Source organism: Talpa occidentalis, unplaced genomic scaffold (assembly GCF_014898055.3).
Source record: "Talpa occidentalis isolate TD23 unplaced genomic scaffold, MPIMG_talOcc4v2.1 talOcc4.16, whole genome shotgun sequence".
NCBI classification, from domain to species: Eukaryota; Metazoa; Chordata; class Mammalia; order Eulipotyphla; family Talpidae; genus Talpa; species Talpa occidentalis.
In genome coordinates, this window is record NW_023601653.1 from 85,807,210 (window position 1) to 85,827,856 (window position 20,647).

The following is a 20,647-nucleotide window of genomic DNA, read 5'->3' on the forward strand; positions in this document are numbered from 1 at the left end:
AGGCCCCTGCAGCCTATCAGGGCCCTGTCCGGCTGGCAGAGGCTCTCGGGAGGCCCCAGCAACCTATCAGGGCCCGGTCCGGCTCGCAGAGGCTGTCGGGAGGCCCCTGCAGCCTATCAGAGCCAGGTTCAGCTCACAGAGGCGGGGCTGGGGGGTGGGGGCACCTGCAGCCTATCAGGGCCCGGTCTGGATCCCAGAGCCTGGCGGGAGCCCCCGTGCAGCCAATCAGGGCCCGCTCGGCTTGCAGAGGCTGTCGGGAGGCCCCTGCAGCCTATCAAGGCCCGGCTCGGCTCGCAGAGGCTGTCGGGAGGCCTTGCTGCCCGGCTGGCTGCCTGCGCAGAGGCTGTCGGGAACGGGCTGAGGCGGGGGGGCGAAGCCGGCCGAGGGCTCGCGGAAGCGCCGACTCCAGCCGCGCCCGCCCCAGGAGATGAACTGGGTTGGGGGGTCCCGGTGAGTGGTGCGGCCGCCGCCCCTGCGCCCCTGGGGGTGGCTGGCGCGGCGCCCTTGGCGGAGGGGAGGTGGGCGCCCAGGCGTCGCAGCAGGCCCAGCCGGCCCGCCCAGGCCCAGCCGACCCCCGCGGGCTCTACAGGGCGGCCTGTGCCCCCCCCGCCCCCCGACCCCCGTCCCCGCCCTCTGTCCGCCCCTCCCCGCCCTCTGCCGCGCCCCGCCCCCCGCCCCGACCCCCGCCCACCCCCGGCTCCCCCAGCCGGGCCCGGCCCCCGCCCTTCCAGGCCGTTCCCGCCCCCCACAGCCTGGCACCCCCAGCCCGGACCCCCGAGCTGCCTGGCTGTGCCCGCCGTCCCAGGCGTCGGCCCCCCGCGCGCTGCAGGACGTGAGCGTGATGCAGCGAGACGCGCAGAGCCGCGCCCGCGGGGTCACTCCCTGGGGGCCTCCGGGGCGCCCTCCTGGCTGGTGCCTTGGGGCCCCTGACCCCCCTCCCGGCCGGTGCCTCAGCGCTCTGCAGCCCGCCCGTCAGAGGCGAGGAGGCGGCCTTTCATCGTCGCGCTCTCTCCCTGTCACTCGGAAGACCCTCGCGGCGAGCGAGGGGTGTCCGTCTCCGTGCATGGGCGCCACGGGCCTCTGGGGGTGCCTGTTCTTGTTTGGCCATTTTTTAATCCCCTTCCCGGTCCCTTCCCCTCTTCGTAACCCTGGGGGCCCTCGTGGTGCTTCCTGGTGTCCCTGCGCTTTGTGAGTGTTCTAGCTTATTGAATTGTTTTCCGCCTGGACGTGCGCCTGGCCTCTCCTTTCCTCAGGCCGCCCTGCTGCACCGCGTGGTTCTCTCAGGGCCCCATGGTTTGCAGGACGCGGCTGCGTGGCGCCTTCCCGGCCAAGTGCCGCTCCGCGGTGTGGACTCACAGCAGCTGGCCGCAGTGGGCCTCGCAGAGGGTATACAAAGGTCTTGGCCTCTGACTTTCCAGTTCGGGCCTCACCAGCCACGCGCGGCGGGTCAGTGACGGCCTTGGAGGAGACGCGCTGCTGGCCGGGGCGCCGGGCGGAGGCTCCCGTGCTCTCAGCGTCAGGGCCCGGCCGCCGGCACCAGTGCTGCCCCGGTCCCGCACACCAGGCCTCACTGAGGGAGGGAGACTGGCTCTGGGCTGGCACCAGCTTCCTCCTCGGTGCTCTGACCCCGGTCCACGACCCTGATACCCGCGGACCCTCGCTGGTGGCGGCAGCGCCAGGTTCCTCTCGCGATGGACCGAGCTGTTCTGAAATCAGACACCCTGACTTTCCATTGTTCCTCCCCTTTAAGTCCTTTTCTGACAAAAGTAGAGTCGTTTGTTCGTCTCACCTGTTAGGAAGAATGTATTGTTTGTCTGGGAATCTGCAGTCTAGAACCCAGGGTCCTGATTTTTGTTTTGTGCTATTTACGTGTCCTTGGGAGACCCTGACTTCCCTGGTTGCATCGAGGGCTGTGTTTGAGGGGTGAAAGGTTGCAGCACTGCTTTTTAGAAAGATTTTCACTTTGGAAGATTGTCGTATGTTTTTTTTTCTTTGACCAGTGACTGGTTCCACGGAACTGGTGGTTGCCTCAGAGAGGAGGGCGGGGGAGGGAAGGAGGGCAGCAGGGAGCGTGTCGAAATGCAGCCCGGGCCGTGGGTCACAACATGCTGCTGAGAGCGTGATCGCTGAGTCTGTCACTACAGGGGTGTGTGCTGCGCTGGGGGAGGTTTTTTTTTTTTTTTTGTTAGGGGAAGTTTGTTTTTATAACTTAGGTTAAAGAATGCAACCAGTCTCCCCAGGAAGATGCAGATCAAGTCCCGTTGGGACTTAGGTGAGGGGGAGGCTAGCATTTTTTGTTTGTTTGTTTTTTGTTTTTTAGGCAGAAAAGCAAGGAGTTTCTCGTTAGATGAGGACGGGAGCTGCGCTGCCCAGCAGGCCCTGGGAGTGCATATCTGGGTGGGAGTTTATGCCAGGGACTGAGGGGGGGGGAGGGCCCAGGCTGGTCTCTCTGGGAGTTGAGGTCTGTAGGTTAGGGGGGAACATGATGTGCCCTTAAGGTTTAAGATCGGAGCCAAAGTATGTGATTTTAAAAATAGAAGCTGTGATCAATAGTGGGGCAGAGGCAGTTTTAGTGAAGGGTTTGCAAATCACTACTGAGAATAACATAACGGCGTGTCCGGGTGGAGAGCAGCGTAACCGGTGGCTGTTACGTCAGTGTGGAGATGAGGTCCTCCATCTCTTTCAGTATTTAGAGTGTGTGGCGTCCGCCCCCTGGGGAGGCTGAAGTCGGGGCTGGGGACTTGAAATTTGACCCTCCGGTTCTGAAGGAGCCTCCCAAGTGTGGAGATCAGACCTGGCCCAGGGCAGTGTCTCCCAGCAGTGCCGCTTGGTGGGAGTGGGGTGAGCCCCCCCACCCCCCAGCGAATCCCTAGCAGGCGGGCACCTTTCTCCATCCTCCCTGCGGCTGCGCACCCTCGGGCCAGTCCTGTCCTGGTTGGCTTTGCGGGCTGCAGGGCTCTGGGCTGGGGCAAAGGTTCAGCCTCTCTCTGCAGGGCTGGAAAGAAGGCAGAAGCCCCTCAAAGTCGGGCGGGGGCGGGAGCTTGCAGTGAGCTCTCTCCCCAGAGACTGGGCCTCTGCGCCCCCCACCGTGGGCAGGGCCTGAGCACCCTCCACTGTGCCTGTCCCCCCTGCGCCAGGGCGGGCAATGCTGCAGGGCCAGTGCCCCCTTGTCTTGGGGTTGGTTTCAGTCAGTGCAGCCAGCGTGGCGGTGCTGTTAGCGGCGCCCAGTTCCATTCCCTGCCCTGCCCGTCTTTCCCTCTGTCCTGGTCTGAGTGAGGCCTGAGAGTCTCCCTGCACGCGGGTCAGGTGGGCCCAGCCTGTGCAGGTGTCCCCAGATGAGGGGCACAGTTTACCTGCGGGGTGGGGGGGAGAGGGCCTCGTGCTGTCCCGGGTCGCTTCGCTGCGGTGCCGGCTGGGGTGCGGCTGCATGCCAGGGTGGGGGGAGATGCGTGCCCCACCCCCGGGGCAGGCGCGGGGAGATGGGTGCTGAGGTCGGGCGAGGGGGTGTGGCGGGGAGGCCAGGCTGCGGGGCGCGGCGGGGGCGCGGCCAAGAGGAGGGCTGAGAGGAGGGCTCGCTCCTGCAGCCGCGGGGGCGGGGGGGGGGTGGGGGGCGTCGGGAGGAGGCCGCGGGCAGGGGGCGGGCGGGCCACGGGGAGAGGTGCAGGGGCCCCGGAGCTGCGTGCGCCCCGCCCGGGGCCGGCTCGCCTCTCTACGGGACGCGGGCGTCTCCTGGGCCCCCGGCCCGCGGTGCAGCAGCCTGCCCTCCTCGCGTTTCTCCGGCGGCGCGTGCAGCTGGCGCGCCCGGGCTCCGGGGCCGCGCTGTCCGCCAGCGGGTCCTCCTGCTCCAGTGGCTGCGCCCCCAAGGCCCCTGCGGGCTCCCCCCCAGAACTGCCGCCTCCCCCCACTCGTGTGGTCCGGGCCTGGCAGAGCTCGGCCGGAGGACGCGGGCAGCGCACAGACGCCTCCCTCAGCGGCTGGGGGCCCAGCCCAGGCCCCCCGCCGGCGCCTGCCAGCGTCCACAGGGAGGGTGTAAGCTCGGCCCCGTGTCCTGGCCGCTTTGGTATCATGGTGCCCTGGCCTGAGGGGTGAGCTTGGGGCCCCTCTTTGCTGAGGAAGAGCCGGGAGGACTGCTGCCGGCGCCTCTGCGTGCGGGGCCGCCCCCGGGGAGCCATCTGGCCTGCACTTCGGTGTGGTGGCGGCTGGTGCTGGTGCCGATCCCCGGTCAGCGGGCCGTCCGCACTGTCTCTTCCTCTGTGAGCGGGTCTCGGCCCACTGCGTGTTTCAGGAGTCGCCCGTTGCTCCCAGGGGCCCGCCTTGTCCCCCAGGCTCGCGCGGCCCCGCAGCCGATCTGCCCATGAGCCGCGTCTCTGCGGCGGGCGTCTGTGCGGGGTGCGCGGCTGCTCTGTCGTGGCCGTGCAGCCGCCTCCACCTGCTGCGCCGCGAAGCCTGGTGGTGACTGCTTCTTCCCCGAGGCTGACTGACCTCTGCAGCGGGACGAGGCTGCCGTCTGCCACAGTGTGCGTCTTGTATCGTGCGTGTGTCATCAAGTCACCGTGTTTGATGCCCCCTGGGGCGATGCTGCCTTTCAGTGAAATCCTGAACTTGCACCCAGCGCGCCTCTCAGGCCTGACGCTGGGCCGCCGGGACGTCCGCACCGCCGTGCTGAGGTGTGGGGAGCCCGACTGTGTTTGCTCTCGCCAGCGAGTGCGCCGCTTCGCACATGCTCCTGCTGTCAAGTCACCGCCTTTCTCTTCCGCTGGAAGCGCCCCTTTGGCCCCTTCTGCTCAGGGTTCCTAGTGGCCACTGACTCGTGTCCGTCCGTGTGTCTCACTGCCTGGGAAGGCCTCTCAGCTGAGGGGCAGCATTGCCCGGTGGGGTTTTGCACATGGCCTTTTCTCCCTTTGCCACCTGAAATGTATAACTCACCTTCCCTCTCCTTTCAGGCCTGCTTTTCTTGGGGGGCTGAAAAAAACCGTTGGTGTTCCTGGGGGCAGGGGGTCATTGGTGTGCAGGCGCCTCAGCTGGCTGTGGTGAGCGTCCCCCTCGGCATGCTTGTCCTCCTGCATCTTGGGGGCCTTTGGGGCCCTCGGGGTTGGTGCTTTTTCCTGCCCCCGGGCGGGGAAGCGGCCAGCCATGGTCGCGGGTCCGTGTTGTGCCTGTCCCCCCTGGGTCCCGGATGCCTCTGGGCCTTCGTCAGGCCCCGCGCCGCCGCCTCGCCTCCATGGCCGCTCCCGGCCCGGCTCTGGCTTCCGCGGGGCCTCCCGCTGCGTCTGGTCTGCTCTCGCCCCACCCTCATGTTTCCCAGGCCAGCTGTTGTCCAGCTGTGGACCTGTAGGGCAGGGGTGAGGCTTGGCGCCCTCCCTGCCGGGCTTCCTGGGCGCCGAGGCCACAGCAGGTGCTTCCAGGGGCAGAGAATGAACCTGCGTGGGGAAGAGCCAAGCGCCCTCCTGCCCCCGGGGTGACAGTGTCACGGGGGAGCAGCGCTCCCTGCCGGCTGGGCAAGGCACCAGCGCTGAGAGGGAGGGAGACCCTTCTGGGGAGGCGGGTGCCCGGCGGCCCTGGGGTGGGGAGAGACCGCAGGCCTAGCGCAGCGGGCCTGGAGGGCTGAGACCCGCCTGTGGAACCCAGCTCTGCTGGCTCCAGGGTCCAAGTGCTGGGCTCCGCCTCCCACGGGGCCTCGGATTGGCCTGACAGGGATCCAGACCCAGTGCTCCGGGCAGGCTCACGCCGCAGCTCCCTCTCAGCTGTGCGGCCACGCCAGGGCCCGGGCGGGGCCACGTGGGAACTGTGGTCTGTCTGGAGTCCCCTGTGGGGACTCGCCCCGGGAGTCCAGTGGTGCTCGCCCCGCGTCTCCAGTGATGCTGGCGGTGGCGGAGACGCCTCTGCAGCGGTTGTTTGTCCCTTTCCCCCACAGGAGCCGGGTTCTCGTCAAACAGGAGCGGAGGAGGCAGAAGGTGAACAGGCGTCCTGTGTCTGCCCCGGGAGCTGGAGGCGCTGTCCCCACAGGCCAGCGGGGCCTGACTCCAGCCTTCTGCACGCGGTGGGTGGGGGCGGGCCTCCTGGGGTGCCCTCCCCTCGCCACTTCTCCTTGCGTCCACAAGTCTTTTGATATTGGTGACCCGTTGGCTCATAAGTGACCAGAAACGTCGCTGTCAGGTGGGAAGACCCCAGGTCTCCATGCCAGGGCCCCGGATCCTCCTGCGCAGCCCCTCCCTTCCCGTGTCTCAGGACTCCGGTCTTCAGGGCCCCTGACCCTCAGGCTCAGCGGCTCCAAGGAAGAGCCCAGTCCCATGCCCCCTCCCTGCCCCCAGGGCTTGCCTTTCTCGCTTTTGGCTTTTGTGTTCAGTCTCACTTCGGTGCCATCTGATGCCTGAGGAAGAGCGGCTGAGGGTGTTGTGCGTAACAACTGCGCTGATGCTGAGCTGCTGCTGCTTTTTTTTTTTTTTCAATTTATTTATGCATACAGGAGCTGGAGCGCAGGCCTCCCTGGTGGTGCACTGGGTTGAGCGCCGTGCTGTGGTGCTCTCGCAGCCTCTGCAGTGCAGGTTCGATCCCCGGCTGGCCGGGGAGATTCCCACATGGCGCAGCAGGCCTCTCCTATCTCCCCACTGCTCCCCTCAGCAGTGGATTTCACTCCCCACTCTGTCTCTGGTGAATCCTCTCACCCTCCCGTGCCTCTGGCCTGTGCCCCAGCTCTTGCATGAATAAATCTTAAAAAAAAATCTGGAGTATGGGCCAGAGGTGCGGGGGTGGGGTGGGTGGGAGGACTCACCAGAGTGGGGCGCAGAACAGGGGGGTCCACTGAAATCCACTGCTGAGGGGAGCAGCGGGGAGACAGGAGGGGTCTGCTGCCCCCTGTGGGTCACTCCCTGGCTGGGGATTGGACTCAGGCTGCAGTGGCTGGCCAGAGCTTGATAGCACTGTCTTTATCCCCTGTGCCCCCAGGGAGGCCCCAAAACTGAGTTTTAGGTAAAGAAACGCCCTTAAACCTGGCAGACAAGGGTGTAGTCTGAAAGAGAGGGAACGAGGGACAAGGAGAGGGATTGTAGCTCGGTCAGGAGGGAAACGGAGTGACAAGCGCTAAATACGTGCCCATTGGTTTGGGAGATGCTCCAGGAGCCAAGAGAGGGTGACGGCTTTGCCCCCAGCTTGTGTCTGGGCGCTGCTCCCCCGGCACCCCATGCCCCAGGGCTCTGTCTCGGGAGAGTAGCCCTTGGAGAAAGTGGGCAGGCTGTCCGAGGTTCTTCTCCAGGTTTCTGCCAACTCCCTGCATACAGATCGTTTCTGCCTCTGGATCCAGGGCCGGCTTTACGGAGGCCTGTTCCAAGGCCCCTCTTGTGGCCAAGGCAAGATTGTGAGAGGCTGAAATTCAGAGCCGGGGCAAAGTGCACCTTGTGGCTGACGTTACCTTCTGTGCAGGCGCCAGAGGGCGTCACGCAGATGCGGAGACGTCAGGCCAGTGGCGCGGCGGACCCGGCGCTGTCTGTCCTTGTGTCCGCATGGGACACCTGAGGGCTGCAGTGGTTTCTTATCCTTTACCGTTTTAGGAATATTTTGAAAAGAAAAGATTAAAGTCAAGAATGCAATTACTGGGAGTTCTGCCCCCTGTGAGCAACTCCAGCGTCAGCTTAGACCTCCTCAACCTGCGTCTGGTCAACCAGATCTCGTGCCGCAGGAGCAGCCCAGGTGAGCGGCCGGGCTGGGCGGGAGCAGATTCACCTTCAAATGTCTGCCCTCTGGCGTCGGGGCCTCAAGCCGAGCCGTGGGCTCAGGGCCAAGTTGCTCTCGCCTGTGGGGCGAGCCCCTAGTCTGTCCGTGGCCGATGGCACCTGCGGTCCCAGAGCGGGAAAGGCTCCTGCCTGCTGGCCCGAGGCGTTGGCGGGGCGCGGGGAGGAGGCTCTGCTGCCCTCGGTGACTCGGCTTCTGGCCGTGGCCGCTCCCGTGAGGGGGGCGCAGTCTGCTCTGTGTCCTCCAGGTAGGTGTCAAGTCACGCGGCCTGCCTGAGGCTGATTTCAGGGTCAGCTGGGGAGGTGGGTGGTCCCGGGACGTGGTGTCGCCTCTCCCCCCTTGTTGCGGGGCTACTCGGGCGCTGAGGGCGCCTACGCGGGAACTGAGGATGTCCACTCTCAGGGGGCTGGAGGTTGCGCCTTCCCTGTCCCTCCGGGGGCCCTGCTGCCTCACAGAGCGCGGCATTCCTCCGCCCCGCGCCTCTGACCCCAAGTCTCACAGCTCCAAGCTGGTCCCTGGTCTTCCCCGCCTCTCCTGTCTCCCTGCCCAGCCCGCTCTTTCGCAGCAACTCTCTGTCTTTCTTGGAGGGTGACTTTTGGGTGTTGTGTGTGTGTCAGTGATGCCCACGGCATGGTGCCTCGCTGGGCCCGACCATGGACCCCAGAGGGGCTCCCGGCCACACACAGCCTGTGCGGGCCTCTCTCCCGGAGGCTGGCGCGGGACCTGGGGTGAACCTCGCCCACCTGCCCACTGTGCCCTGGGCTCCCGGGCCTGCTCCGGGGCTGCAGCTGGAGGGGCCGCCTGGTCAGCGGGGCCAGGGCCCGGGCAGCACTGTGGTCCATCTGTCTTGGGTCAGGCACCCTGTGTCTGTGTGGTCCCGGGCACAGGGCCCCAAGGGCAGTGTCTGCATGGGCTGCGGGGGGTGCGTGGGGGCGACAGGCCAGATGTCATCCTCTCGGGAGGGCACTCCGCTGCCCATGCTGGAGGCCTGAGGGCAGGCATGTCCCCTGGCTGAGCCGGGTGTGGAGCCGCGGGGGCACACGGGACTCAGCCGGGGTCTCCACAGAGCGGCCCCCGTGGGGAGTGGGCTGGTGGCTGCGCAGCCTCCCAGTGCTCAGCCTCAGGGTGGGTCCCCTCTGTGGTGCCCACGAGCCCCCCAGAAGTGCATCTCCTACAGCAGCGACCGTGAGGAGGCCCACCCACGTGGACATGAGCAGGGGCCTGGATGTGCCCCCAAGGAAGCGCCACGTGGAGCTGCCCCTGTCGCCGCCACTCGAGCCTCCCTGCCTCTGCCTGGACGGCACCAGACGCAGGTAGGCCTGCCCCGGCCTGCAACCCCGGCTCCGGCTGCGGGGCTGACCTTGTCCTGCTGGGCTGAGCCCTCTGCCCTTGCCCATGGCCGGGAGGCTCCCTGGGGCGCCCCCGGCAGGTCTCCCGGGTCTGTGTGTGCCTGCACGGCATGACAGCCACTGACACCTGCGGTTTCCTTCACACGCCGGCATGCAGGCCCAGGCCAGGCAGCGAGCGAGACCGTGGCGCCCCCCCGGCGAGGACTGAGTGTGACGTGGACCGCCGCACAGGCCGCCCGCTGGTAAGCATCTTCGAATAGCTTGGAAAGGTCCTTGTTCTTAGCAAGGGTGTGGCCTTCCCCACTGCTGGGCAAGTTTCTTGGTGTAGGAGCCTGTGCCTTGGGACCTTGTCCTGGTGCTTGGGGTTTGGTCACGCACTGGGCTTACGGGCCCTGGCCACACCGTGCCGGCCGAGTGTTGCGTGTGGCTCCAGAGCCACCGGGCCCAGGTGTCTTTTCTCTCAAAGTGTGGCGGATGGCGCTTCTCCCAGCAAACAGAGCTTGATCACAGAGATGGCGCCTCGGCTGTGATTCAAGCTTGAAATGTCGTTCACCATCCTTTGTCTGAAACCAAGGTTCCTGAAACCTTGTTCCAAGTTCCTGAAACCAAGGTTCCTCTGGGAGAGGGCCTACAGGGGCTGTCCTGGAGCCCCTGGCCTCACTGTGGGCTCGTGCAGCTTGGAGGAGGGGGCTCGCAGGGCGGGTGGGTCTCGCAGACGGGTCTCCTGACGCACCCCCCCAACCCTGCCTCTGTGGAAGGAAGCGGAGAGCCCACCTGCTTCCGGCTGGCGCAGCGCTGGGCCACCTCCAGGAGCTGATGGCAGGTGCAGACAGCTTGGCCAGTCCCGCTCCGCAGTGTCTCCCTTCTCTTCTCAGCTCGTTGTTGCTGGCCGCCCCGATGCCCTGGATTCCAGAGCTAGTGCAGGTCCAGGCGCACTCGGGCCACCCCCTGAAGCAGTGCAGTTTGGAACCGTCTTTGAAAGAGCAAACAGGTGAGCCGAGAAGAGGCGAGGCTGAAGAGGGGGACTATGGCTCGATTGTAGGGCTCCCGGCTTGGGGGCGCAGGTGCTCCTGGTATGAGCGGGCAGACCCGAGGGTGCAGGAGGGAGAATACTGGGGGTGAAGAGCAGCGCTGAGTGCACGAGGCCGGCGGGGTCTGTCCTACTGTGTGCGTCTCCCCTTCTCATGAGTGACCACATGGCCGAGGCACCTGCCCAGTCTCCACTGGGTTTCTCTGCATTGCAGGCCCACGTGCCTCCCTCCCTCTGGTGGCCGTTGCCCACGCCGCGTGCCTCCCAGAAGTCTTTGTGGCCAGCCTGGCCCGCTGGCCTCTGGTGTGGGGTGGCCCCCGCCGCCTTCTCACTTTATAAGGCACCTCCGGCCTCAGCGGCTTCAGCCTCGTGGAGATGGCCCGGGCCTGCCCATTGGCCTGCCCTCCCCGTGCCCCTGCCCCGCCCTCATCACTGCTGCTTTTCCTGGGGGCACCACAGTGGGGTCTCTGTTCTTGGGAGGCTGGGAAACCTCTGTCCTAGTGTTCCCGTGGCAGGCAGGGCTGTTCAGGTCATTCACCTCATTTCGGAAGCTGCCCTGCGGGTCGGCTCTGTCTTGTTCTGTCACTGGACTGGCACGCTGACCCGTGTCCAAGCTTTCGTGGAAATGTCCAGCCAGCGTCGAGCGCTTTGGACTCACTAAGGCACTAGAGAGACAGACCAGACGTTTTCTGTCCAAAGCAGTTGTGACTTATGTGACAAAATGAAGCCTCGTTTATGGAAACGTTTGTAACGACTCAGCATGTTTTCTAAAGGTGTGACACTGGGTTTCTCAGTTGAGCTTAACTCTTCCTGATGGACGTGCTTTTTGTCCCAAGCCCAGGCCGCAGGTGCTTCCTCGCAGGCCGGCCGGCTGTGGTTCTGGGTGAGGACGGTGGGGCTGCAGGCCAACCCGGATGTGCAGCCCTCGCCGCTGCTCTGGGGCGACCACGAACGCTTGTCTGGGGCAAAACCGGAGAAGAGGCCTCGAGTGTCCTTGCAGATGGGAACTGGTGCCCCCCAAGCCTCCTGCCTGAGGATGGTGGCTCTTTCCCCAGTGCGGACACCGTTGCCCTCCTGCGCATGGGCCCGCAGAGCGTGAGGGACGCCCTTGATGGGTGTGGCTGGGGCAGCTCCGGAGGCCTTTGCCCTGGGGGTGCCCAGTCCCAGCTGCCCAGTGGGGATGGTGGGAGCAACGTCCCCAGCCCAGAGCTGCCGCCCGGGAAGGCGGGTCGTCCAGGACCACACTGGCCCAGCAGGGACAGTCAGGAAGAGTGCGGCCGTCGGCAGGGGACACCCCTCCGTGTGTGCACCCAGAAGGACCCCTGCCCTTCCAGCCCTGAGAGAAGAGGTGGGTGTTGGACCTCGACGATGTCAGAGTGTGTGTGTGTTCTGTGTTGGATGTCGTGTGTGTGGTGCATGTGTGTGTGCTCAAAGCCACCATCAAGCATGTGTGGGCTCCTGGTCTGGACGCATGGGCTGGGATGGCCATAGGGGGAGCTGGAGACATACGTCAGGAGAGGCAGCCTGTGCTAGCTCCGTCCAGCCTGTCTCGTGCTTCTGCAGGGCCATCTGGACGTGGTCACCAGGCATGGATGCCGCTGAGGGAGGCCCAGGGATGCCCAATGAGCCTGGGGTAGGTGTGTGGGCCCCTTGGGCTGTGTGTCCAGTGGGGCTGATGGGGCAGGAGGCCAGGGTGGCACTGGGGCTGTGTCATGGGCAGTTGCGTGTCTGGCAGAACTGTGTGTACAGGACTCGCAGTCCCCGCTGGTGATCACTTGACGCTGTGAGGGGCCTGCTGGCCTGGCCTTTCCTGACACCTCGCAGCTCATCCTTGCCTGGGAATGCCCCGGTGGAGGGAGCCAGGGCAAGGGAGGCCAAGATACGTTGGCGCCGAGCTTGCTGTCCGTGGCTGGCTGCTCCCAGGGTGTCAGCAATGACCGCAGCCTCAGAATAGCCCTCGCCCGACGCTGGTGGCTGCAAATCAGGAGCCAGGAGAGTTTTTTAAAAATGACATTTGCTTTTTTTTTTTTTTAAAGATTTATTTATATTTATACAAGAATTGGGGTACAGGCCAGAGATGCGGGGGGTGAGAGGATTCACCAGAGACAGAGCGGGGAACGGAACAGGCAGTCAGACTGAAGCACACTGCTGAGGGGAGCAGCGGCTGGGACAGGAGAGGTCTGTCCCGCCATGTGGGTTTCTCCCTGACTGGCCAGGAATTGAACTCGTACTGCAGCGGCTGGGATTGTTTCATAGGTTGCGTCTTAACCCCTGCGCCACTAGGGGGGCCCTTAAATGAGATTTGCATTTTTATGGAAATAATTATAATTAACAAACCTGTTTATCTTATAGATTTCATATTATATGAGAAACAAGTATTGAGCTGATGTGTTACGCGTTTTTATATGATACATAAAAATTATACATGAGCGCCGCTTTTATGGGATTGATAGAGCAAATTGAAATTTTGAGCCACCACTTATTTCATGAAATCAGTAAGTTGGCTTCTTTATGGTTGGCTCTGTGAACACCCAGAACCTTCTGAAAAACAGCAGGTTAGACCTTGCCTTTTTTAAGCACACCCATGGGAGTGAAGGAGAGTGAGGCCCAGCCTGGCCGGCCTGGGCTGTGTCCACATGCAGCTCCCGCCGTGGCGCTCAGGTGGGGCTTGTGGGCACTGTGGTTGGGGCAGCGTTTTCCCAGCTCCAGCCTGTGGCCACCTGGCGGGGATTCCTGGGGTCTCCCGTAGAGTAGGGGTAACGCTGTTCCTTGTGTGGCCTCCAGGGGCACCGTTCGCCCGGAAGCAGCATGGCCCAGGCTGTCCCCAGACCCCGGAGGGGAGGAGGTAAGAGAGCGCCCCAGCGTGGGTGTGTGTGTGTGTGTGGGGGGGGGGTGTCTGCTGTGCTCCGTGGAGTCAGAGGAGTTTCTGTTCTTGCTGTTTTTTGGTTTTTTTTTAAAGATTTATTTATTTATACAAGAACCAGAGTACAGGCCAGATGTGGGGAAGGGCGGGCGAGAGGATCCACCAGAGACAGAGCGGGGAACAGGACAGGCAGACTGATGAAACACACTGCTGAGGGGGGCAGTGGGGAGACAGGAGAGGTCTGTCGCGCCATGTGGGACCCTTGCTGGCAGCCAGGGATCGAACCGGCACTGCAGAGGCTGCGGGCAGCTTCACAGCCCAGCGCTCAACTGCTGCGCCACCAGGGGAGGCCCTGTTCTTGCTGTTCTGGTTTGTCTTACTCTGGGGGCTCCATCACTTACTTCTAAAAACTGACACGTTTCCGCAGCCCCACAAGCTTTATTTGAGACAGACCAATCTAGACACGTGTCCAGTTCTTCCTCTGGGTCCTCTCCCCCCACGCCATGGCAGCGTGTGGGTCCCACGGCACCCCAGGTGAACACAGCGGCATAGGGTTCCCAGACCTAGCCAGCCCGGGGTGGGGCCTCTCTGCACACGCGCAGCGTCCCTCTCCCACTGTCCTTGGGACGGCTGGTCCGGTTCCCCTCATGTGCCTGCGGGCGTCCCAGCTTTGCCCTCAGTTGTGCCTCTGCTCCTGGGAGGCTTCTGCACTGACTCCCCCCTGAGCCCTCACGCTCGGTGCCGTCTGCCTTCATGGCCATGTCTCCCGGAGCCCCCCGTCCGGGCTGTCCGGCCTGTTGGCTGCAGGTGTCCTCGGCGCTTGCTTCCAGCATTTGTGTCCTGGGGCATCCGCGGTGCGTTCTTCCCGCGGCTGCTGCTCTGTGCACTCCAGCTCCTGCTCTGTGTCCCTTCCGGGCACGCTGCCCTGAGCCCGCGGGTGCAGAGAGTCTGGGTCCTCCCGCTGCCGCCTTGAACCGGCCTTCGTGTCAAGTGGTGGGGGAACGTGGTGTAAACATGTATGCTAAAGAGGGGAGGCCGGGGCCGGGGCCATGGCAGCGGGCGGAAGGGGGTGGGACGGAATGCACCTGTGCGTGTAGTGGGGAGCTGCGTGGGGCACTGAGCCGCGACGTGAGGTGGGTGGGCTGGGTTGTCTCTCGAAAATTCAGAGAACGTGAGGTTGAGAAGATGACTCTCTCCACGTGCAGGACATGAATGTTGCAGACAGTGAAGACGCACGTGGGGTCCCGCCGGGGCTCGGGCTGTGCGTGCAGCCAGTGCCCACGCTGGGCAGGGGGAGCGGGACGGCCCAGTTGGCCTCACAGCCCAGCCCCGGGGGCCGCCTGCAGCGGGGTCCGTGTCTGCCGCGCGCTGGAGTCAGAGGGGAAGGGAGCGGGGAGGGGGGCCGTGTGGCTGGGGCCCAGGAGTGGGCCCCGCTCCGCTTGGGGAGGGCCGCGGCCACCGCCCCTCCTGCCTGCCCTGGGAGCTCCCACTTCTGCAGGCCAAGGCCAGGCGCGCGGGACTCGGGGGAGCCGTGGGGTGGCCGGATGCGGCTGAGGGGGTGGCGCAGCCACGGGCCCCGTGAGACATCAGGGAAGACCTTTAACTTCAGCGACGAGGACAGACCCCGGGTTCAGAGAAGGGAAGCACACGGGAGTTTCAGGGCCGTCGTGAGGGGGAACAGCGGCGGTGTCCTCCGGTGGCCGCAGTGACCCTGTGCTCCCAAGCAGACAGGCCGAACCCCGGCGACGTCCCTGTCAGGGAGCTGCTGTCCCGGCTGCGCCGCGGCCGCCCGGCGCGGCTCTCCGCTTCCCGTCGTCTCCTGCGCGGTCTCACGCGTCTGCTTAGCGCCGTCCGTGGGGGCGCGGCGGCCGGGTGGCCGGTGCAGCCGGCTCGGGGGCTGATGTCTGCTTTTCTCCTAGACGGCGGCGGGACGAGGACGGCGCCCTTTGGAAGACGGGTCGGCCCGCAGGGACCTCTGTCAGTAAGACGGTGGCGCGTGCGCCCTTCTGAAGAAATGGGTGTTTAAGTGGGAAACACGTTTTTAAAGATCTTGCCAGCGCGCGTCCGTCCGCGGCCACGTTCCAAGGCAGCCGCCTTCGGCCTCCGGTCCCACGCGCCAGGGCACCTCTGTGGGGCTGCAGCCGGGCACCCTGGGCCCGGCCCCCGTCCCGCTGCCCTCCCCGCCCACCGCGCGGCCCCTTCTCGGCCCCGTGGTAGCGCCACCTGCTCGTGCTTGACTCCTGCGCGCGCGCGCGCTCTGCCGCGGTGGTGCTGGCACTTCGGGAACAGCCTCCGTCTCTTGGGGCCAGAAAGCACATGCGTGTTTTAGCTGCTGAAGTCTGTGTAAAAAATTGTGCTTTCTCAGGGTCACCCTCATCACAAGCATGGCCCCGTGTCCTCTGCGTCATGTGGGCTGTCTGCTCCTGCCCCGCGGCTGCCCCTGGGCCCGCTGGGGCCCGGCTCAGTGTCTGTCCCCCCACGGCGAGATGCTCAGCGCCTTGGGACAGGCATCCCTGGTTCAGAGCTGAGCCCCACCCCCTGCCTGGCTGGGGTCCACTGGTGCATAGACAGCACCCCACCAGCCCGTGTGGGGGCGACTGGCCTGGCCCGGCCCTTCTGGTCCTTGCCTGTTGCTTTGTGGTCTGAACCCCAGGCCCGAGGCTGCCTATACTGGACCCAGCCCTCCTGCTCCGCAGCGTTGCTGCCAGAGGCCTGACCCCCGTGCAGCCCCGCGAGAGCCCCTCCCCAGCCAGCCGCCCCCCTCAATGCACGGGGACCCCAGTCCGCCTGCTGCCCTTTCTTTCTCTTTCTTGTTGATGCAAATGTTTCTATTTTACAATAAACCCGTGATGCTGTCTGGGGCTCACGAGGGAGATGTCTAACTCGGGCGCAGCCGCGCACGCCCTCAGGCTCTGTAGTCGGTGGCTGCCCTTATGGGCCGGAGGCGTCTCCTCTGCCGTGGACATGCAGGGTCACAATGACACGGTCTCAGGGGCTCCCCTTGGTTTCAGATCATGACTCTCCGCGGAGCAGCCCGACTGCTGGCTGCTCCCCTCAGCCCGCAGGGGGCGCGAGTCTCAGCGTGAGCCCGGAGACGGTAAGCCGCGCTCGGGTGTGTGTGGTGGTCGCTGGTGTAGCGCGGTCGGCCTGTCTTGCCGTTCACCTTGTATTCTGGAGAGAGTGGACGGTGGTGGGAATCGGCGGCCAGAGCTGTAAGGCGTGTTGACGAGCAAGGAGAGGGAGCTGGGACCCGCAGCCGCAGCGTGAACTGCGTTGTTTGTAAAGCGCTGGACGCGACCACTGTCCATGCAGTTGCCCTCACGAGGCGTCTGCTCCGCTCGGGCCTTTGTCACGCCTCCCTCAGCAGGCCCGGCTGGGACACGCGGTGGGGAGCCTGGCTGGGGGGCAGCCGGGAAACGCCCCGATACCGCGGCCTGCTCCTCGGGGTCAGCTGCGTGCCCAGGGCTCCCTTGTCGCGCTGCCTCGAGTGGCCTCGCGAGGAAGGACACGCAGGGCCTCCTGCTGCAGGCTCTGGCCGCTTTTCAGGTCTTTTTTAATGGGCAGTCCTAATAATCGGAGGAGAGGATTCGTTCCTTTGGGGCCATTTTCCTCCTTGCCGCTCTGTGGGGACGGCTGTCTTGGCTTCCTGAGCCCCCACCCGCTGGCATGGCCCTGCGGGTGCTCTGCCGGAGCTTCCCCGCAAACCCAGCACCTCCCAACCCAGCACCCTCCTAGGGTCCTCCCCAGCCCCTGCCCCCCCGGGGCCACTCGGCCCCCTCCCAGCCCTCCCGGGGCCACCCGTTGCCCTCCGGCGTCCGCTCTGTGTGTGACGGGTGGCACCCACGGTTCCCGCCCCTCCGTGGCGCTCCTGCATTTTCCGTGCCGGGTGCACGGCTTACAGTCCCCTAAGTGACCGCGGGGCCCAGTGCAGAGGCCTGGGGTGGGGGGGTGGTTCTCGCTGGAGACGGCAGCACGGGGTGACCTGATCCTGCCGCAGTGTCTCGGGCTGCCCGCAGCATGGGGTTTAGGGGTGTCTGCCCCCAAGTGACCACATGGCGCGTGTTTCATTGAGGCGCCATTCACGGCATCGTTCCCTTTCAGCCGCCCGAGGAGGAGGGCCCCGTGCCGCCGCAGGGTGAAGGCTCAGGCAGGAGACCCCGTGAGGCTGAGGAAACGGGGCGCCGTCAGCATCCGGAAGTGGGGGCAGCGCCCCCGCGCAGTGGGCCTGTCGATGGCAGCCCCGAAATTCATCAGGGAAATGTTGCTCTCCCCTCTGTGAAGGCCGGCCTGGCCACTGCCCCCGGGTCTGCGCACAGCCCGTGCTGGCCCCCCACCGGGGACTTCCCCCGCCGCCACGCCTGGGCGCAGACAGCCCTGGGGCCCTGGACGGCGGAGGCTGCAGTGCAGTGTGACCTGACCACGCCCTGCCCCTGCGGGGGCCGAGGCCAGAGGGAGCACCCCGGGGAGCAGCAGGCGCCCCCGGCCCCGCCCTGAGCCAGTGCCCCTGGTGGTGGGTGTTCTGGGGCCCCGCCGGCAGGTTTGGTGTCTCGTTGCTCTTTCATAGCTTTGGTGACTTTGGGTTTTTAGAAAATAAAATTTGGGGCGATGATTCATCGTATGTTGCGCTGCTTGCAGGTTTAAAATGCTTGCTTGTTGCGTTTATTTTAAAATTGAGTACTTCCCAAAATTTTAAGAATTTCAGGTGTTTTGTAGTCTCTTAAAGAAATTTGTAGCTGTTCATCTTAAATATTAGGCCCCCATTTTAAAGTTATGGCATGAATTTTTGGATGTGTATTTTCTGTTTCAAGAACATTTTTTGTGGGTCTTTTCTATGAATTCAAAGTGATTGTTTTTCCTTGAGAAATAAAATACTTGTTTTTACTGATTTTGGCTTTGCTAACATTTCCTGCTGTATGCATCGCATCAGGATCTCGGATAACATACAGACGCGGTGTCCAGCTAGCTCTTTCGGGGTCCGAAGTGTCATTCTCTAAGCTCCCAGGCGGCACCACTAGGCCCCTCGGGCGTCCCCGGGCCCAGGGCTCAGTGTCCTCTCTGCTCCCTGCGGAGAGCGGGTCACACGCGGCAGGAGGGCGTCTGCAGGAGGGCGTCTGTGCCCCGCGGGCCTAGGGCCTGTTCCCCAGCGGCCGGCCGCCTGGGCCGTGGATGGGCAGTTCTCATCCTGCCGAGGAGAGGGCGAGGGCTTGGGCGCCCGGGCTTGGGACGGGCAGGTGTCGCCTCCCGACCCCTGCACTTTGTTGTGTTTCCTGCTGACAAGATCTTCCCGTTCGATGGGCCTGTTTTCTGGGTTGTTTTTTGTCCCTCGCAGCTGGAGCAGGATGTGGATGCCCGGGAGGGTCCCCTGTGTTTTAGGGTTTCAGGTGTGTAGTCGTCTGGGGCCCATTTTGAGTTGATTTGGGGTTTGGTGTGAGACAGTGGGCAACACTGCTTAAAAGGCGCGTCTCTGCACGATGGAAGGGCAACACCCAGGAACACACAGGCTGCCTGGAGGCGGCGCCTCTGCAGACACCTGGCCCCGGACGCCGCCGAGGACAGAGGGAGGCACAGAGGCGCCCGGATGGCAGTGGTCGCCTTAGCTTTATTGGTTACGTTCGTTACAGTCGGGCACTGACACTTTTATTAAAAAGATTTAAATTTTCTGTAAAGATTGAACTTCAATAAAATAACTTAAAAAACATTTACATAGTATATCACTGAATCTCCATAAAATATACAATACTTTGATACAGCTGGAAGCTGGGGTGACTTTGAAGAAAACGATAGATACAGTCTGCGAGGGCTCACCTGTCACGTGTGGGAGTGACTGTACTGACCTCACCGGGACACGCGAAGGATCCAACACCGTGACATGCACTCGGAAACGAAGATATACATCGTGAAGTACATATATTTTAAAGGCATAAAACTATTTTGATTTAATCTAGATGTACATTAACTCTAAACAGAAATCTGAACATTTATTACAAAGAAAAGGTACCGTAACGCCAGCGAGGTGGAACTCGGAGCTGCAGAGCATGGGCTGGGCGTGAGGAACGTGGCTGTCGGCTTTGGCTACGGGTCGTCGCTTCCTTTTCAGCTTCACACGAGAGCACGACGGTGAACTGGCTGCACGCTGAAAGCTCCGAAACGCCGCGTGGCCCGTTTCTCCTCGCGGTTACAGTGAAGCCACAGAGCCGAAGGCCCGAACTCAGCTGTCTGAGGAGCGTTACGTGGACAAAGGCGGCGCCTCACAACGTTGCATGTCTGGCCGGGGGACGCGCAGGGAGAGGCTGGTCAGGGCGACAACGCTTTACACTCAGACGCGGACGGCGGGTAAAGTCCTCCCTGTGCTGGTGGACGTTGCCACAAACGCCCCTCTGTGAGGATGGGCACAAAGGTCCCTTCCTTGGGAGACGACAGTTGTGGCGGCGGCCGCGTGTTCAGGCCGGTCTACCTGGAGAGCCGCTGGCCCTCCCTCAGCCCAGCGCCGGCTCCGCGCAGGCGACAGGACCGGGTGGCAGTGACGGCGGCAGGACAGTCTGAGTCCGCTGGGGCAGCTGCTCACAGAGCCCAGCCCTGCCCGGCATGGCCTGCCCCAGGCGGCCTGGGCTCCTGCTCTCGTGGAGGGTCTGGGGCGGCCTCTGCAGAGGGGCAGGGGGTTGCAGACGTGTAACCTGAGACCTTGCTGCCAGCGGAATGTGAAAACCACACACAGTCGTTAAACATCTGATTCTGATGCAAACACTTCTGTAATTTTGCTCACAGCTGTGCTGATGACATGAAATCAGGGCCACCTCCCACCCTGCCCTGCACCGCACTGCCCAGTCCCGGGGAGGTGGGGGGGGCCTCTGGCTGAAACTCAGCAGGGAGCAGGTGGGTCGCCCGCCCCGCCTCACAGCTCATGGGCTCCGACTTCCTCGCTGCCCTGGATCCCGCTGGGGAGTGACTCACAGCATTTTGAAGGTAGTCACCCTAGGCCTTGCCCGTCAGGGAGCCAGCGGCTGCGAGCGGCTGGGACACAGACGTCGACAAGGGCCCCGTGGCCCCAGCACAGGACCCTGACCTCCCCGCCCGTCCCGCCTGAGGGCTCAGAAGCGGCTGAATGTGCCGGCCGAGCATAGGCCTCGCTGCTGCCGTGCCACCAGCATACTCAGAAGAAGGCCTGTGGCTCCAGGTGGAAGCTTGACGCCGGCTTGGGATGAGCAGGGGAAGCCGCCACGTGGAACGCCGTGCAGACGCAGCGGCCGGCGCTCAGCGCAGCCCTTAACGTTGCAGTGGCGGCCGCGGTGCTGAGCTCCCACTGCGGAGGCCTGGACGCCAAAGCTTTGATTTCTCATATACTGTGACTTGTCACTGGATCTGAAAATAACCCTCATTGGGGAAGGTCCCTCTTCCGTGGCAACCTGTCTTTTAAAAAATGGAAAACAATTCTCAAGCCGTGCCTTTGTCTTGTACGTCACATAAGCGGATCGTAACGTTCTCGCCGTGTACACAGCAGGCGAGACATCTGGGAGAAGAGGCCTGTGGCTAATTACTTCCCTGGTTCCTTGTGCGGTTGTGGATTTAAAGTTGAAAATAACATCCGCTTGTGCCAGGGAGAAGACGCCGGGCCTGGGGGGTCGCCCCCACCCCCAGCTGAGCGCCTGCGCTTGCAGTTAAGGCTCCGGAGACAATAAA

The 20,647-nt window shown here is 63.9% G+C and overlaps 1 protein-coding gene across 1 annotated transcript; it reads left to right on the forward strand.

Annotated features, from left to right (window-relative positions):
* The first annotated feature begins 377 nt into the window (after positions 1 to 377).
* On the forward strand, positions 378 to 17,464 carry CUNH12orf40 (chromosome unknown C12orf40 homolog). Its single transcript, XM_037513332.1, has 13 exons — positions 378 to 450; positions 4,944 to 5,030; positions 5,915 to 5,954; positions 7,548 to 7,686; positions 8,906 to 9,041; positions 9,235 to 9,319; positions 9,953 to 10,068; positions 10,944 to 11,455; positions 11,671 to 11,740; positions 12,892 to 12,952; positions 14,890 to 14,947; positions 15,982 to 16,067; positions 17,072 to 17,464. The coding sequence occupies exons 1-13, from the start codon at positions 428 to 430 to the stop codon at positions 17,462 to 17,464; spliced, it is 1,806 nt and encodes a 601-aa protein (XP_037369229.1). The 5' UTR covers positions 378 to 427.
* Positions 17,465 to 20,647: the final 3,183 nt, after the last annotated feature.

Excerpts from the sequence above, each read along its gene's own strand:
- CUNH12orf40 (XM_037513332.1), top strand. The coding sequence starts at position 428 with ATGAACTGGGTTGGGGGGTCCCG. Across the intron at positions 5,955-7,547 it reads AGGAGCGGAGGAGGCAGAAG|GAATATTTTGAAAAGAAAAG; the intron begins GTGAACAGGCGT and ends TTACCGTTTTAG. Across the intron at positions 10,069-10,943 it reads GTCTTTGAAAGAGCAAACAG|CCCAGGCCGCAGGTGCTTCC; the intron begins GTGAGCCGAGAA and ends TTTTGTCCCAAG.